The sequence below is a fragment of the Nymphalis io genome, chromosome 22 (genome assembly GCF_905147045.1).
Source record: "Nymphalis io chromosome 22, ilAglIoxx1.1, whole genome shotgun sequence".
In the NCBI taxonomy this organism is placed as follows: domain Eukaryota; kingdom Metazoa; phylum Arthropoda; class Insecta; order Lepidoptera; family Nymphalidae; genus Nymphalis; species Nymphalis io.
Genome location: NC_065909.1, coordinates 6,034,086 through 6,051,082, shown reverse-complemented (window position 1 = coordinate 6,051,082; position 16,997 = coordinate 6,034,086). Strand labels below are relative to the sequence as shown.

The window sequence follows — 16,997 nt, the reverse complement described above, 5'->3', positions numbered from 1 at the left end:
ATAAGATATTCTACCGCAAAACAGCGGTACTTGGTATTGTTGTGTTCCGGTTTGAAGGGTGATTAAGTCAGTGTAATTACAGGCATAACATAACATCTTAGTTCTCAAGGTTGACGGCGCATTAGTGAAGCGATGGTTAACATTTCTTACAATGTCAATGTCTATGGGCGTTGGTGACCACTTACCATTAGGTGGCCTTCCGTCCGCCTTCCTATTCTATAAAATAAAACTAATTGATTCCTAGTATTATTTGTCTCGTTGTTTAATTATTTAGGAAGGGAATGAAATACCAAATCATATGTATTTATTATTTATTTAATACATAACTACAGAGAATCATCACTGCGTCCACCGAGCGGTGCCGCACGCCGTCACGGGCTCTCCCGAGTTTTTGGTACACTTAAATCAATTAAACGACACAAAATAATTATAAATCATACACTTATCACAAGCTAGAGTTGGTGGACATTGAGTCGACGTTGGGATAAACCACCAAAAGAAAAGAAAAATTGGTCCAAATATTTAAAATAATATGAGGACATATCTTGCCATAATTTAAATACATCGTGTATAAATTCAATGCCTAATAATAATCTACAAATTTCTTAATTCAAATTCGATATTATATTTGGTGACTTAAAAGTTGTATAAAGTAATATTCCCAACATAACTTAAAAATAAAGTATAACAATGAAGTAACTTGTATTTATCACAAGAGTCTAAACATAAAACGCGACAATGTCCACTAACGATATTTAAAAAATAAAAGTATATTTGTGTCCTTAATTTTATTCCAAACAAGCGATCCGTTTCAAAATCATTGAATACACATGATCATATTGTTATTACGACGACGTTAATTTCATCTGTCATTATTTTAAAAAAAATACAGTAAAAATCATGCGTAATCATAAATTATTAGACCTCGAGGCGTAGCCCATCAGGCTGAGAAAAGATTAAAATTAAAAAAAAAAAGAGAAAATAATCGACCAGCCGAATTTTAAATTAAAAACTAAAAACAACGAGCGAACAAACATTGTATCATAACTTACAATCAAACACTATATTACACTGTTCTCCTTCATAATATACCAAGTGAGTGGATAACCCATAAATCCTTACTTATATTCACTTTAACATAATACATAAAATATATTTTATAGAAACAGTAAGATATACAGTTATATATGAACTGGCCCAAATATACCACGAAGGTCATTTAGTGTCACTTTTGAATCGTGTTTTACGAATATCTATTTATATACGTTAATGAATTTTAAAAGATATTTTATTTTAATTATACGTAAACTATTTTAACGTTAAAGTAAAATATAAGTATGGACTGTACAGACTTGGGCCTAAAGATTGTAAACATATTTTCTACAAGCGAACCTCTTTGGGAGATCTTCATTACATATTTATTTCAATTTTAAAAACATTGTCTTTAATACTAAAAAAAATGTTCATAAATTGAAAGATTTTGTATTATATCTCCCAAAATGGTTTTACGACAGAAATATATTAAAAACAAATTTAAATCCCGTTTTAATACGGATGTAATTATAAAATCATTTTTTTCAAAAACCATAGAGGTTTATTTAATAATAGTTGTAGATTACAAAATCTATTCAATTATATTTGGACCGATGGTAAAGTAATTACATGATCAAATAACCAGAACATGATTCGAAATTGATAGTAATTTTTTTGTCACAACACTATATTATCATTCTTCATTTACTGTTTTTTTTTTTTTACAAATTTAACGCAACAGATAAAAAACCTCACATACAATTTTCAATGTTTTTCTTTATATTTTATAGACGAAAGTATTTTTTTTAAAGTTTCATTTTAGTACAATAGATTTTGAGTTTTGCCTCTTTGTGTTAAGGTTGTAATTATTATGACATTCAGGGTATAAATATCCAGTCTTAATGGGTTTAAGCGTAATGATACCTGACTGGGTGTTTGTCTGGGTCTTAGGAATAAGGGATGTATTCTATATAAATTCACACAATTAGTATTACATATTATTTTGTTTATTCATTTACTTATTTATTTATTTTTTTTATAAAAAGAACGCTCCTATTCTGGGTTATGGTTTGAACTGGTATTATAATTTTCATCATAGATAACAAAATATAATAGATAAAAAAAAACTATTACAAAATTATTTATCTCAATTATAGGAAAAATTGATTATGCTATTAACGACAATTAATAGTAAATATTATAATCATTTAAACTAAAATTGAACTATCTAGTTCACAATGGTCACAGATAAAAAAATACAGACAATATTTAAAAAAAAAAATTAACAAAGTTCAATTTAATTGTAAAAATTACATAGACAACTTCATTATTAATAGAATACATCCCGATTTAAATTAGTTCAGTCATTGATGACGCGTTTTGCTTGAGGCTCTTCTAGCTCCGTTTCAGGTGGCTGCTCGATTCCCGGCAATATTATCTGCGTGTCCGACGCCTCCGATGGCTGTAATTAACAATAATATATTATTTTATATACTCACTATTCTTACGTCATCGAAGTGATAACATATACATTTCATTCCAATTAACGGCCATAGTTTAAATAATATTAAACAAGTCCTTACAATATTAGTTTTAGTTATAATTTCGTAGAGTTCATTCTCGGTTTTATATCGTTGTCTTTATCTAACATGCGAACGTAAAAGCAAATAAAAAATACAATTTGTAATTTAAGTTAAAAAATTGCATCCTATCTTTTACTTCTCTCGCATGCAAATTTAAACCCTATTGGGCTAATAATAAAGTTCCTTATAAACGTTAAATTTTCACTCCGTTTCGATACATGCAACTCAAAACGTTTTATTTATTTTCACGAACATTAGATCACATAAAGCAAATAATATATCGAATCCTTTTTTGAGAATCACAAAATTATATAACTGCAATACATAACTACCAAAACCATTTTATTTTGCTATAATAATATCAAACTGATTTGAACCAAACAGTAAAATAATTTATTTTAAATACGAAAAAACAAACAATTTATTTTTTTTTTTCTATAATGGCAATGGTAGTTTTCCAAATGCTAACATAAACACAATGGTAAATAATTCAAAAATAAAACAGCAATTTACATTATTTTCTCTTCGCCAAATAAACTACACGCTATAAAAATTAAAAAAAATAATAATCACATAAACGCATAATCTAGTTTTTTTTTTTTTTTTGTAAATAATTTCGTATAAATTGCATATAATGTATGTAGTAGCGTGTTTACCTTAGCATCGATACTTCCAGATCGGCCAACGACAGGCTGAAATGAAATTAAAGATATATAATGGGCATTATACAACGCCCGCTACTTTATTCGAGACGATACTTAAAATTACCATAGAACGATGAAGTATATTATCAATCTACTATTTATAATACAATATTAATAAAACTGCCTAATGTCGCAAGTACGTATGTAGAGCGTGACCGGGATGTCAGTGGTACTTTTAAAACCCGTTTCTATAGCGAATATGTGCAAAGAGGATCGCAAAAAGAGGTTTTCACTGAAATCTCATATTCTATTGGTTATTTACAAAATATTACTCAGCACATATCACTGTTGTGGATGCAAGAAATATAGAAATTATCTTAATGTCTATTATTCAATACAATAATAAAGGATAATTTTTTAACTTCTCATTTTTAAAGTCTTATAATAAAAAGATTGCCTACGTTTATTTGTCAAGAGAAAGGTTTACATGCATGATGCGTCTATATACAATAAATACGTGTGAACAAAGATCTCAAAACATTTGATGTTAAATAAAATATATAAAAAAACTGACATAGTTCTTTTTTACGTTACTTAACAGTTATAAAAGTGACTCGTGTAAGTTACGAACACTTAATGTAAAAAAAAATAATCCAGAAATGATATAAATAAAAAAAAGTTCTCTAAAGGCACGCAGGGCAGGATGAAAGGTAAGTGTAACGTTACCACGAGGATCCTTTTTCCTCATTTAAAAAAATTAGCGATATTTTAAGTGGCAATACAATATTGTAAAAAGGCAAACATGATGTCGTTTCATTGATTTTTAAAATAAAAATACTTCTATCAATATACGACTATGTGAACAACGCTTTCAATAGAAAAAACGAAATGTATCAAATTTTCTAATCCAAACATAAAAACTGTATGTTATATACATATTATTATATCATAAGTACACAGACACAGGTGCACGCTCTATTCCCTCAATCTCATAATCCGATGGAACGGGAATCCGGCACGACCGGAAAGAAAAGCTTTACGTGCTTTCCGACTTTCAACTTCTAGACAACGGGCTTCTACTGAGAATCTTCGACAGAATAACTCAATAACTTTTTATTGGCCGGAATGGGGGTTTGAAGCTAGGACCTTAGGTCTGCAGCCTTGTTTAGGCATTCCATCAATGACGTCATTAAAAACGAATGTACTTGTAAATGGGAAACCATTACACGTTAAAGGCACCACTGAATTCCTCGGCATCCCTATAGACAATAACCTACCACAATAATATAAAAAAATAATAAAAAAAATAAAATAAAAAATCCTCAACAGATTTTTGAAAAGAGTAATTAAAATGGGGATTAATAATCCATTACAAAAAGTAGTGTTTTGTTTAAAGGTGCACTAGATTTTGACATGTAGAATATATTTATAAATAAGACGATCATTAATTCCTATACAAATTGGATATTTCGGATGAGGCAACATTGCTTAACTAAACCGTTAGAGCTGGATGATAACTATCCATGATATTTAATGATATTTCGGGCGCCATTCACAAATTTGAGAATTTTTGTTAACAGTAGTCAGAAAAAAATATTTTTCACATAAACCTTTTTATACAAAAGTAGATCGTTTCTTATTAAGATTAAAAGTTTCTTAGGCCACTTTGAGTGTACTACAAATACGAAAAATTACAAACTAAATATTAGTTTCATCATTATAGTTAACTCTTTTATTTATATAATGAATAAAAAATGATTTTATGATTTAGGCAACGTTCACGAAGTTTACTGCTTAGATTATTATACACACAATTAAATACAAAGTTTAGATTACATATGGCACAAGATAAATGAGCGTTCCTATGTCCTAATCAATAAAGACTACAATTTAATTTGTACATCAGAAGCCTAAACACCGATTTTCGTATTTAGAACTTTCAAAAACGACGAAATTCCATACAAAGTTTCATCTTCTTAGGTGATGAATTTTCAAAAAAATATTTAACTATAAATGTCTTTAACTCGCAAGGCTAAATATCGATTTCCATATTTCTAATATCACAAATGACGAATTTCCATATACACTATCATCCCCCATTTAAATCTTTTATTAGATGAATTTCGAAAAAATCCTATATACCGAGGTTATACCTATTTCCATAAGGTACTTCTGTGCAAAATTTCATTGTATTAAACCAAACGGTCTAGGCTGTGCGTGGTATGGCAGTCAGTCATTTAAAAATTGATTACACAGACATTGTTTTGAGAGAAAGAGAGATAGAGAGAGAGAGAGTTTTAAGAGATTTTATTTTTTCGTTTGAACGTTCTAATATCTGGAACTAACAATTTGAAATAATCTTTTTTCTTCATTCGTTCATTATTTGATAGCCCAATTCTTGTGGAAGGTTATATGCTATATAATAACACGATACGCGCCATGGGATCGAAGTAGTAACGATTAAATCGCGTAAAACCGCGCAAAGCAGCCAGTGTTGCTATGAAAACTCAATATACAAATGCATATAAATAAATAATCAAGGCCTGAGAATAAATTACATTATGTTTGTATTTTGTTTATAATATTTACACTAAATATCTTAACAAATATTACAAACACGAAAGTGAATTTGTCTTCCACGTCTTAACTACTCAATCGATCATATATAGGCCCCCCCCCCCCTTCACAAGTTGTTGAAGTATGTTGTATGTTATTTATTGTATATTAAGTTTTTTTTTTATATAGAATAGGAAGGCGGACGAGCATATGGGCCACCTGATGGTAATTGGTCACCAACGCCCATAGACATTGGCATTGTAAGAAATGATAACCATCGCTTACATCACCAATGCACCACCAACCTTGGGAACTAAGATGTTATGTCCCTTGTGCCTGTAACTACTCTGGCTTATTATTATTACTCTGCTATTATTTTGTTTTTCTTCTAGAATATAGTCTCAGCATGATAGCGATTTTATATTAACGCTATATAAATATATATGTAAAATAGTAATTCTTACTATGGTTGTCAGTTGTAGTCAGTTGTGTCAGTGTAGTTTTTTTCGATACTTTTATATAGACTCAAATTGCACAATCATAGTATAATTTAAATCCAAAGTTGTCTTTTAAATTACTCGCTTAATAAGTTTTACGTTTATATTAAAATCGATTAATAAACAACAGTACTTGATAAAAAATATGTAGATGATAAAAATACGTGGAATAAAGTATTCGTTGCTTTTCGTGCCAAATATAAAAAGAATAATCGTATGATCCACATCGAAGAGCAAGCCCCGAATGGCTCGTGTGACGAACAACACCACCCCCCCCCCCGCCCCGCCGGCGCGCTCACCTCGACGTCGTTCGCGTGGTCCAGCGAGTCCCCGGGCCGGCCGCGCTTGCGCGCGCGCGCCGCGCCCTCTGGCGCGCTCGGCTGGCGCTTCGGCTGGAACTGACACGACACGACACTATTATTTCTTGTTAATCATTTACATATATAACAATACGAATCCAAGTATATTTGGTCTATCCAAATTTTAAAAAATAATAAATTTCAATTTTTGGTTTGTGGATAATAAAATACTAATAATAAAAATGTTCATTATTAATTTAATAAAGATTAACCATTTATGCAAAAAAATTCTCCTTTTAAAAGTGAAATATCTATTAGTACACTATAAAAACATATTTGAAACTTTCTCTTCGTTGAGAACGAATCGTTTCCGAGTTCGTGATCGAGGGGGCCTCACCTGCAGCTCGGGCGGCAGGAACACGCGCGTGTTGATGAAGAAGTCGGGCTGCGGCGCGAAGTACATGGTGGGGATGCGCGCGTCGGACGGGAAGTCGCGCAGCTCGAAGCTCGTGGAGCGCGCCCAGATCACCGACATCGCCAGGTCGCACGTCGCCCACAGCTTCTGCAGGGGGGGGGGAGCGTAGTTATTTATCTAAATCTCACCGGACAGCCGGTGTCAAAGACTAGCCGACAAAACAAGATACTAAAGTGAAAAAATGTTTAATATACAAACGAAAAACGCATCATCGACAATGCAATCGACATTTATTAATATTTATATTATAATAATAACATTATAATAATACAAAATTGTGCCTTTCAAAATTTCCGAATGAACGAATCTACTATCACTGTAAAATTTTATATACATGGCGACACTTCCAAAATGTCGCAGATAACCTGGCGCGACAAAATAAATCATAAATTAATTAAAAAATCTCTTTGGAAGTAAAAGAAAATTCTAGAATATAAATAACGTACGTAATTAACTGAGTCGTCTGTCTCATTCAGAGCATCCTTGTGGTTTTTCATTCGCTCCACGAGACTCTTGTAGAAGCCGTAGCAGTAGAAATCATTACGAGTTATTAGCGGCTCCAGCACGAACCATAGACACTGTTTTATCACCTGGAAATTTAACTCATATTTAGTGTATATATAAGGACGGATTTTACGCAAATCCTATTCAAAATACATTTTTCTTCTATCTTCGCGAGCAAAGCCGTTATGATTACCTAGTTCATTTATAAATTGGTGGCAGGGCTTTGTGCTAGCTTGTTTGGGTAAGTACCAACAACTCATTCTTATAGCGATAATGTCTATGGACGATGGTGAACACTTACCATAAGTTGACCCATCTACCCGTCCGCCTAGCTATAATATAAGAAAAACCTTATCACTTGCTGAGTTGGTAATACAATGAAATGTTACATACCTTAAGCTGTGCCACGTTATCGTAAGCGGTGAAGCCTGGATCGTGAGCCAGTACTGGCACTGCGAAAACCATCATGTAATCCGGTAGGATGTGTGGCAACTGGCTCACTGCTCGTTCAACTATAACAAACAATAACTTTCATGAATGTTTTACCTTTTTTTAGACAAATTTTTCATAGACAATGGTCGATACATTTTTAAACGATTATTGACTTGAACTTACACAAGAGAGGGAAGTACATATTTTTAATATTAGTAAATAACATGAAGCAAAAAGGGTTTATTATGTGAGTGAGCTCTATTTGGCTACTTTTATTGACTATTCCATCTTGACACTTATGTACTAGAAACAACTACAACAAATATTACAATTTTGTATATTATATCTTTATTCATATATGTCTATTTTTATATTTAACTATGTTCTTACTAATTATATAATCATTCTGCATGTTCTCATACTGAACTCGACAACTCACCTTTAGTACCAATTGTGATGTTCCGCACGTACTCCCTGCGTCGTACGACGTCAGCTAGCATGTACTGGCGTATGATACCCCGTATGCGCCTGTCCGGTTCGCGGCCCGCCAGGGCGTACATACCCATGAAGTCTAGGGGCAGGCATTTGTTTGGTATACCCTGGGAAAACACGAAGCAATCGCCAAATTTAGAACTTATTAACTATAGTTGGTTTCAAGCAGACTTGCTTATGTTTACATAGAAAGTAACCTCACTGTGGCGAATTAATTTCAAGTCAACGCACATTTCGTTTGATGAACAAATAGACTAATTGACGGACGGAAATATATATATACTTACTAATAACAATATGTTTCTGTATCTCTAATAATATAAACAACGCCATAATATGTTTGAAACGGTATTAAACACAATATTATTCCATAAACAATATTAAATTATTACCTTTGACAATCCTTTATGTAATTTCGCCGCAAAACCTTCTCTGACTTGCGGCACTTCATCCTAAAATAAAAAACAACATAATAAGCAAACATACATAATTCAATATACAATTCGTTCAAATCTTTTCGTTCAAATGTTTAAAAATATTTATAAATAGATTTTTTTTTAATTATATAATATTAAGTGTTCGTCGCTGCTCTAACCGACTAACTACTTCTACTCTTAGCCAATTAACATTGACATTTTCGGAATTACTATAGACTAAAAACGTAGTACCAATAGCTATAAATTTAAAAAAAATATGTCGTTTATTTAGCGCGCACTCACCACCATGAGATGCGACAGGTTGTAGAACTGGTCGGCGGTGAACTGGTCGCCGACGCCCTTCTGCTCGCAGATCTTCAGCATGGCAGCGCCGGCGGCCAGGCGCAGGTGCGCCATCTCCGCCTTTGACACCTGCTTTTGCTGGGAACATGATTCAGCGGCTTGTGATGTTGGGGATTATTGTATTCAGTAATTAGCCACCACCGAGCACTGTTCTCTTGACACGTCGGACAAGTTGCGTCTACTGGCTTACTGTGATCGCGTAGGTTAGACTTACTAAACTAAACATTGGTATTACAAGGGTTAGTTTCGGACCCGATAAGTATCGAATATTTTATATACCCAACTACAGAATAAGTAAATATAAATAAACAAATATAACATTAATTTCACGCGAGATATCATATAATCTATGATATGGATTCACGAAGCAATTACGTTTCGAATGTCGGCAATGTTATATCATATTTGGAAGTAAAGTTAAAATGAAATACGTAAGTAGTTAAGTGTTGTCATATTATTAATAATAATATATCAATCAAGAACTCTTTGTAGTATATAATATAGGAGAACTATTGGCAAACCATATGTAATATGTAAATCTAAGGTTTATTTATACTAACTACTTCTTCGATTGGTATGGTTGACATAGATATGGAGGATAGTTTATTTCGACATATGTGTGTTATGTTTATTTATAAAAGGCGAAAGGAAGAGATGCATACTTAAAAAAAACTTAAATTACCTGTAATAAGTCTCCTTTATGGACAATGAAAGCGTTTAGCATCCTAAACGTCTTCTGCGCAGATAATTCATCCTTCTTCAAGCCCAGTAGCCAGCGGGCCATACACTTGAGTCCTTCTAACTTGCAACGAGTCTCCTCCGGTAAATCCTCTTCAGGACACCAGTCGTTATCCGGCGCGTTAGGACCGCCCCCGCCCTCACGCACCAACAGCTCCTTTACTATCTGTTGAAAATATACAAATATCTATTAATAAAAAATCTTAACAGAATTGTTTGTAATATGCATAAACACTAGAAATTAAGGCAAAAAAGCCGATATGGCCTACTGGTTAGAAGGCGTGACTCTTAACCGATGATCGTGGGTTCAAACCCGGGCAAGCACCACTGAATTTGCGTGTGCTTAATTTGTATTTATAATTCATCTCGTGCTTGACGGTGAAGGAAAACATTGTGAAGGAAACCTGCATGTGTTTCTTCATTGAAATTCTGCCACATGTGTATTCTACCAACCCGCATTGGAGCAGCGTGGTGGAATAAGCTTCAAACCTTCTCCTCAAAATGGAGAGGAAGCCTTAGCCCAGCAGTGGGACATTAACGGGCTGTTACTATGGTAAATGAACAACTTTGACTTTGAATCGACATGATATCATCGGTCGAGATCTAAATAATCTATGGTATTCATTATAGATTCCTACAATAATTGCGTTTTCAATGTCGGCGAAATTGTTGTCGGAACTTTAAAAGTAAAATTAAAAGCAGATATACAGTACGTAATTAAGTGGAATAGTGTTGAATTATAAATGAAGTTATACTAATCACGAAATGTTTGTAGAGCGTAATATAGCAGAGCTTTTAGCAAATAAAATCTAAGATTTGTTTATTTCTATGTAAATCACTTTGTAGTCAATCATTTGTGTGTGTATGTATGATAATGTATTATTGTGTATGTGCGTGTGTACCTTCCGCGACACGATGTTCTTGATGTGCACGGGGAAGTTGTCGGGCAGGTTGTGCGCGATGTGTCCGAGCGTGACGATGGCGGTGCGGTAGTGCTCGGAGTGCGGACTGAGCGTGCTCTTCAGCGTGTCCAGGATCTCCGTGAAGATCTGCGACCGCTGCTCCGGGACGTTCACGAACAGACATCTGGAAGTGAACGGTCTTATTAATCACTGATACTTACTGATTACTCATTCTGCCATCATTGATATGACATTCGAAAGAATAAGACAGCATTGTTTAACTACATGACATTTATATGTTAATCTGTTCATATTTATGACATATTTTAATTATTTCTATTTGTAGGCGACGTCCATTTTATCACTAAATACCATAGAAAGTAAGGTGATACATACCTTACGGCATTTTTGGCTTGTTTCGGCGTACCCACTTCAGCATATGCCTTACAGAGTGTGATCAGTTTTGGGAACAATGCAGGACAGGCTTCACCTACGAGTAAAGTTATTGATTAGTAAATAGTTATATATGAATAATATTATCTGTATAATAATATAGCTGTATAGAAAATATAAACACTAAACTTTTTAATTCCGAAATGACACTGAAAATACTGAAAATTTAAATATCACTTTCGATCTTTTTAGACTACTATCACTTCGTAACTACCTATACAAATAGCAGAAGAATCAATGCACAACAGAGATATCGAGAGGCCTACTTCCTTAATGTGAATGGGGAGCGTGTACTCACTGAGCGGGCGGTACTTCCCCAGGAAGGTGAGCGCGGCGAGCACGTGCGGCGCGACGGCCTCGTCGTCCAGCTCCAGCAGCGACGTGAGGCGGTGCAGCACGTCCTCGTGCAGGAAGTGCGCCGGGAACACGAACGACAGCATCACCAGCAGCTTCAGGCCGCGCTCCGCCGCGCGCGCCACGTCGATGCCTGCGCCGGGAACGTTACGCTATCAGGACGCCGACGTGGTCGGAACACACGAAAGTTAAAGTCGTTTGGTTTGAGGATACCTAATAATATAGATATATGTTTATACAGCGTGCTCTGTAATGTACGTATCGTATTTAAAATGGAAGGAAATATTATACAGGTTGCTTCCGAATTGTAAACTCGATGAGTTGACACGGGTGTACTAACCGCACTCCTCTGCGATGGAGGGGTCGACGCCCCGGACGGCGCCCTCCACGTACCCCACGAGAATGAGCAGCGACTCGTGATCCACCATCACCGAGCTCACTCGCTCCAGGAGCATCTTGACTGTGTTGTAGTATAGATTCGTCATGACCGGCTGACCCAATTTTTTTAACACGTTTGACTGTAACAAAGTGATCACATTTGTATTTATTTTGCACATTGCTGACATTAAATGTTACCATATATCTTGTTCAAATAAAATTATATGTAAAGAAATAAAAATCTAGGAAACTGCAATTATAATTTACGTTATTAATTTTGCCAAAGCAAATACGACTGCATTGGCATATTAATAAGATTTATTATACATTGGCAATCGAATCGAGCATGTGATTTAATGAGGCAAATAAAAGTTCGCCAATGGATCGTCTGAAAGACACTTGTAATAATTATTTTTGTCCTTCGCAGACAGTGTTAGCAGTTATAAAAATTATAGTATGAGCAATTTTAATACAATATATATATAATTTTATGACACAAAATAATTAGTTTACCTCCTTGGTGAATATTTCATTAATATATAAACCAATGCTTAAAAAATAAGAAATTTAACATGTCCTGATTCTAAATTTACCGAAAATTTTACGAGTCTACACTATGTGCTTACGTCATCAGTGGTTTTATCCTTTTTATGATATAAATTTTTTTTGTGCTTAAATATCAATAGATTAAATATCAATAGATTAAATCAATAGATTAATATGTGCTTAAATATCAATTAAATATCTTCTTAATTACTGTGACTTCTTAAAAACAGTTCAGTAAATTTTTCTACTGTTTTTCAACTTATTCTCATTTTTTTATTTTTGGTTGCTATTGACAAGCTTTAGTGTTATTTATTTTAAAAAATGAAATAAGAGGAGAAAAAAAATGTACGAAACTCTTCTTAAAAGTTTTCCTCGAATTTTGAAATGATTTTTGGTCGAAATTTGAGTTTTTTACGAACATTGGTAGTTATAAATAACGATATTTCGTCAATTAAGAAAATAATTTGCAAACATTTATTATACAAAAGATTACTAACCGTCGTCCGGACACAGACTTCGCAACTGACGTTAGGATTTAAAATGGTCTCCATTCCTTGCAACAGTTCGGGTGCCGCGTTCATATGACTCGAAAATTTGTTTAGGAATTCTTGCGCCTTTACAGACTCCGGTAGGAATTTCGAACTTATGTGTAGGACCTTAGCGATCATTTCTTTTTGTACGGCCGGCGTTGCCGGTTTCCTGTGCAACTCTATCCATTCGGCGACCGTACGTCGTACGGCTAGCTGGTGCTTTTGTAACTCTATGAATGCTTTCGTCGCATTATCGTCGACATTTGACATTAAATAGTACAGTTTTTTCATCCGCACCGGTGGGGGCAGTGTGTACGGCACCAGGGATGTATTTAATAGTCTCTCGACGAGTAACCTGTCCTCTAGAGCTGTCATGTAATACCCGTGAAGGATTTTATCTTTGATCCACTGTACCGCTTTCTCAGTGGCCGGCGGAACACTCTCTTCCGTTAAGAACTTCTTGTAAATCATAGCTAAGCCTGACATTGCCTCTTTTCTTATTTTGAATTTCTTATCCAGCGTCCTTTCGCGGACGAAATGAAGGAGATCCTCCGACTCGGCGACCGCTTGGAAATCTCTTTGGGCGGTTGCTATTATTGCCATTACGACTTCGTAGCGCACTTGCTCGTGCGCATCGTGCTGTCTCATTTTGAGCGTTTCCGTTATATCTTTTCTTAAATCCGGATGGTGGACGAGGAAGTGCATGCAGTACTGGACGCACTTGATTCTTATCTGAACGGATATATCGTTGAAACGGCCGAGGAACGCTCGCCAGAGGGCGGGGTATTGCTGGGCGAGGTTCGACCCCGGTTCGGAAAACATTCGAGCGAGTAACGCGACTGCGCTCAAGCGCTCTTGAAAATGAGCAGATTTAAGTTTACACTCCAACTGCGGTAGTACCGATAATAGTACCGACGGACAACATTGATTTAGTTCGTATATTAACTCATATACTTTAGAAAATATTAATAGATTCTTCTCTTCCTTTCCCAATATTAAAACGTGATTAAAGAACTGTAAATAAGGAACACTCATAGTTAGTTAGCGCTTAGAGATCGTTTTATACATTATAAATATGCATGTATGCAATATATATTGAGCCTCATCACATGCGCTCGGGTACTCTTGACAATCATCGGTTGTAAGGTAAAAAAAAAATTATTAATTTCATACATTTTAATTTTATGACAGATAATTGTTATGTCTTGCAACTGAATTATAACCCAGATTCACTCACTCTCAATTTGGTGCTAGTAAATATACAATATATTAAAATTTTATTCATTCAAATTTAATCTATATGAATTAAATAAGTTGTTGACAAAAAGTTGATATTTTTTTTTATTTAGTTTTATTTTACATATAAAATCATGTGGGTTATTAAATAAGATATATAAGTAACTCACCGCCTGTATGTAAGGCTCCAATGTTTCACTCGTTTTCACTATTAATTCCTTGGCGAGGGAATACGCGTGTTTATGTTCTCGCTTGTTCGGTTCCACGAGGTTAACGAGTATTACGTTCAGCAGCTCGTTGGAGACCACGTCCGACTCGGTGATGAGGGGACAGAGGACGTCCAGCATGAACGATTTGACTTTTGACGAATGCTCCGTACTGAGGAAGACGTCACGGTACATTACAAACAAATACAACGTGAGTGTTTCACACAAATATATATACCTACATAGTTGTTAGGTATAATAATAATAATGTACTCCAGACCGATTTCGGCCACGGCGGCCAATCTCGAGAGAGATTAGCCAACTGCGATATATATGTGTATATATAAGTGTGTGCGCAAACACAGATGCACTCTCTATTTCCTAACTCTCATAATCCGATGGGGCGGCAATCCAACACGACCCGAAAGAGTTCAGGCGCAGGACCAACGGCTTTACGTGCTTTCCGAGGTACGGGAGTGTATACACTTCCAACTTCCAGACTCCGGGCTGCTACTGAGAATTTTCTGACAGTAAAACCCAATAACTTTTTATTAGCCCGAGCTGAGAATGAATTGAACCCAGGACCTCCTTTGCGGCCTTAAATCGAGTCACTAGACCAACGAGGTATACGTATGTATAAAAAGAAAACTGTAGTGCGATTCTATAATAACCCCATTATGTTGACAACCGACTTATGATGATATACTATTTTGATGCGTGTATTCTTGACATGTTATAATTATAATGGTCAATATCGCATATCACATTCTGACATTTCATGAACACTCTCTGCGATGAGTTTCGACTTTGGCCTTACAGAAAAGCTACGGTTGTTTAAAATTTTCCAAAGTAAAGATTAACGTTATATTTGCCTCATCCTGGATTGAACCAATGCACTAGACCATTCGATACAAGCCACTAGACCATTGAGGTAGTCAAAATTGCAAAAAATAAACACTATACATACAACAAACATCAACAATAAAATATATCGTTATGCAAACAAGTTCAAATGTTATATATATATATACTATATGTTAATGAACTGAAGTATTCATAATATTATTATAACGAATCCGGTTTCAGATAAAGGCTTAACTTGACTAAGAATGTTCAGATAGCGATATTGCTACTTGTTTGATTTGGCGTATTGTAGCACAAAAGACAAGAAACCCCCTCCTACATTGAACCCAAGTAGTAAGTAGCAAGTATGTCATAATAATACAACAACAGAACGACCTAAGTTACGTTCTTTTCGTACTGCTGACAGTCCAATTGCTCTTGATAGCGTCTATAACGGTAGCGAAAGTTCCCAAATAAAAACATAGAAAACGTTCTAAGGATCAGCACAAATAATTGTGTTATTTGACTTGTTTGATATTTAACTATATCTTATTCACCATTCTTTTCCAAATATAACTAAGCAGGCCCTTTTCATATTATATTCGAATAAATAATTCAAATAAGGGATGAAACACAGTACGCCATGTCGAGCGTATCTTAATAAACAAAACTAATAAAAAGTCTTATACTGTCTCTTTGATCTAGCGTCTGGCTTATAAGGCTTCAGAACCTGGGGAATTAAGTTCAAACCCCTGGTCGGGCCGGTCAAAAAGTATTGGTTTATTTTTTATTTGGTAGTCTTGCAATAGCTAGTGTCTCGTAAAGCATTTTCAGTTGTTGGTGGTACACCTGTACTCTTTCCGCTCCCGTCGGATCATGCGAGCTAGGGAATAGAGAAAAGCACTTGTGTTTGTGCACACACTTATGTACTATAAGATCTCCTGCACCGTTGACCAGTTCCGCTGAGACAGCCCGTCATCGTCATTAGCCAATAATAACAAACACATAAATTATTTAGTATATTTTTTTTTACTCACTTGACAATTTTAAACATCAAAGAAAACAATGCACAAAATATCTCCTGGCAGTCTTCCAGCTCGAAGCACATATTGAATGATTTCACGTAGGCCAAGTTCTCTAGCAAGTAGAAATAACGTTTGAAAGCCGGGTCCTTTGGATCCCGGAGACCTTGGAGTTGGTTGATCAGGAATAGGAATATTGTTTTCACCTAAAAATTAATCATTTCTTGTTAAACTTCCAAAATTATTACACAAAAAACTAATGTAAGAAGTATTTACACTAACAGATATAAAGCTGCGTCTCCAATAAAGGAAAATTGGCAACTTTAGCAAAATATTTCAATGGAAACGTACCATATAACGGGAATATATAACGGTTTACATATTCTTGTGATGTACATATTCTTAGACATTTAACTGTTTATAGATGAAAATATGTTTAAAAATGACAATTTCACCAATAACATAAAAAACAAATAATTTCAATAAAATTAGAGCA

The 16,997-nt window shown here is 34.7% G+C and overlaps 1 protein-coding gene across 4 annotated transcripts in view; it reads right to left on the bottom strand.

Annotated features, from left to right (window-relative positions):
* Positions 1–294: 294 nt before the first annotated feature.
* LOC126777154 (sister chromatid cohesion protein PDS5 homolog B) overlaps positions 295–16,997 on the bottom strand; it is a 31,911-nt gene continuing 15,208 nt past the window's right edge. The window contains exons 4-20 of one of the 4 annotated variants that reach the window (XM_050500077.1): positions 16,517–16,707; positions 14,601–14,808; positions 13,162–14,208; positions 12,081–12,258; positions 11,685–11,873; positions 11,330–11,423; positions 10,934–11,117; positions 9,976–10,197; positions 9,234–9,371; positions 8,907–8,966; positions 8,462–8,621; positions 7,984–8,102; positions 7,533–7,676; positions 7,009–7,173; positions 6,612–6,710; positions 3,272–3,307; positions 295–2,494 (exon numbers count right to left, since the gene is read on the bottom strand). In XM_050500077.1, the coding sequence (XP_050356034.1) occupies positions 2,393–2,494; positions 3,272–3,307; positions 6,612–6,710; positions 7,009–7,173; positions 7,533–7,676; positions 7,984–8,102; positions 8,462–8,621; positions 8,907–8,966; positions 9,234–9,371; positions 9,976–10,197; positions 10,934–11,117; positions 11,330–11,423; positions 11,685–11,873; positions 12,081–12,258; positions 13,162–14,208; positions 14,601–14,808; positions 16,517–16,707 (3,336 nt within the window). In that variant the 3' untranslated portion in view covers positions 295–2,392. The remainder of the gene's footprint in view (positions 2,495–3,271; positions 3,308–6,611; positions 6,711–7,008; positions 7,174–7,532; positions 7,677–7,983; positions 8,103–8,461; positions 8,622–8,906; positions 8,967–9,233; positions 9,372–9,975; positions 10,198–10,933; positions 11,118–11,329; positions 11,424–11,684; positions 11,874–12,080; positions 12,259–13,161; positions 14,209–14,600; positions 14,809–16,516; positions 16,708–16,997) is intronic. The other 3 variants (XM_050500078.1, XM_050500079.1, XM_050500081.1) reach the window with 3 other exon arrangements.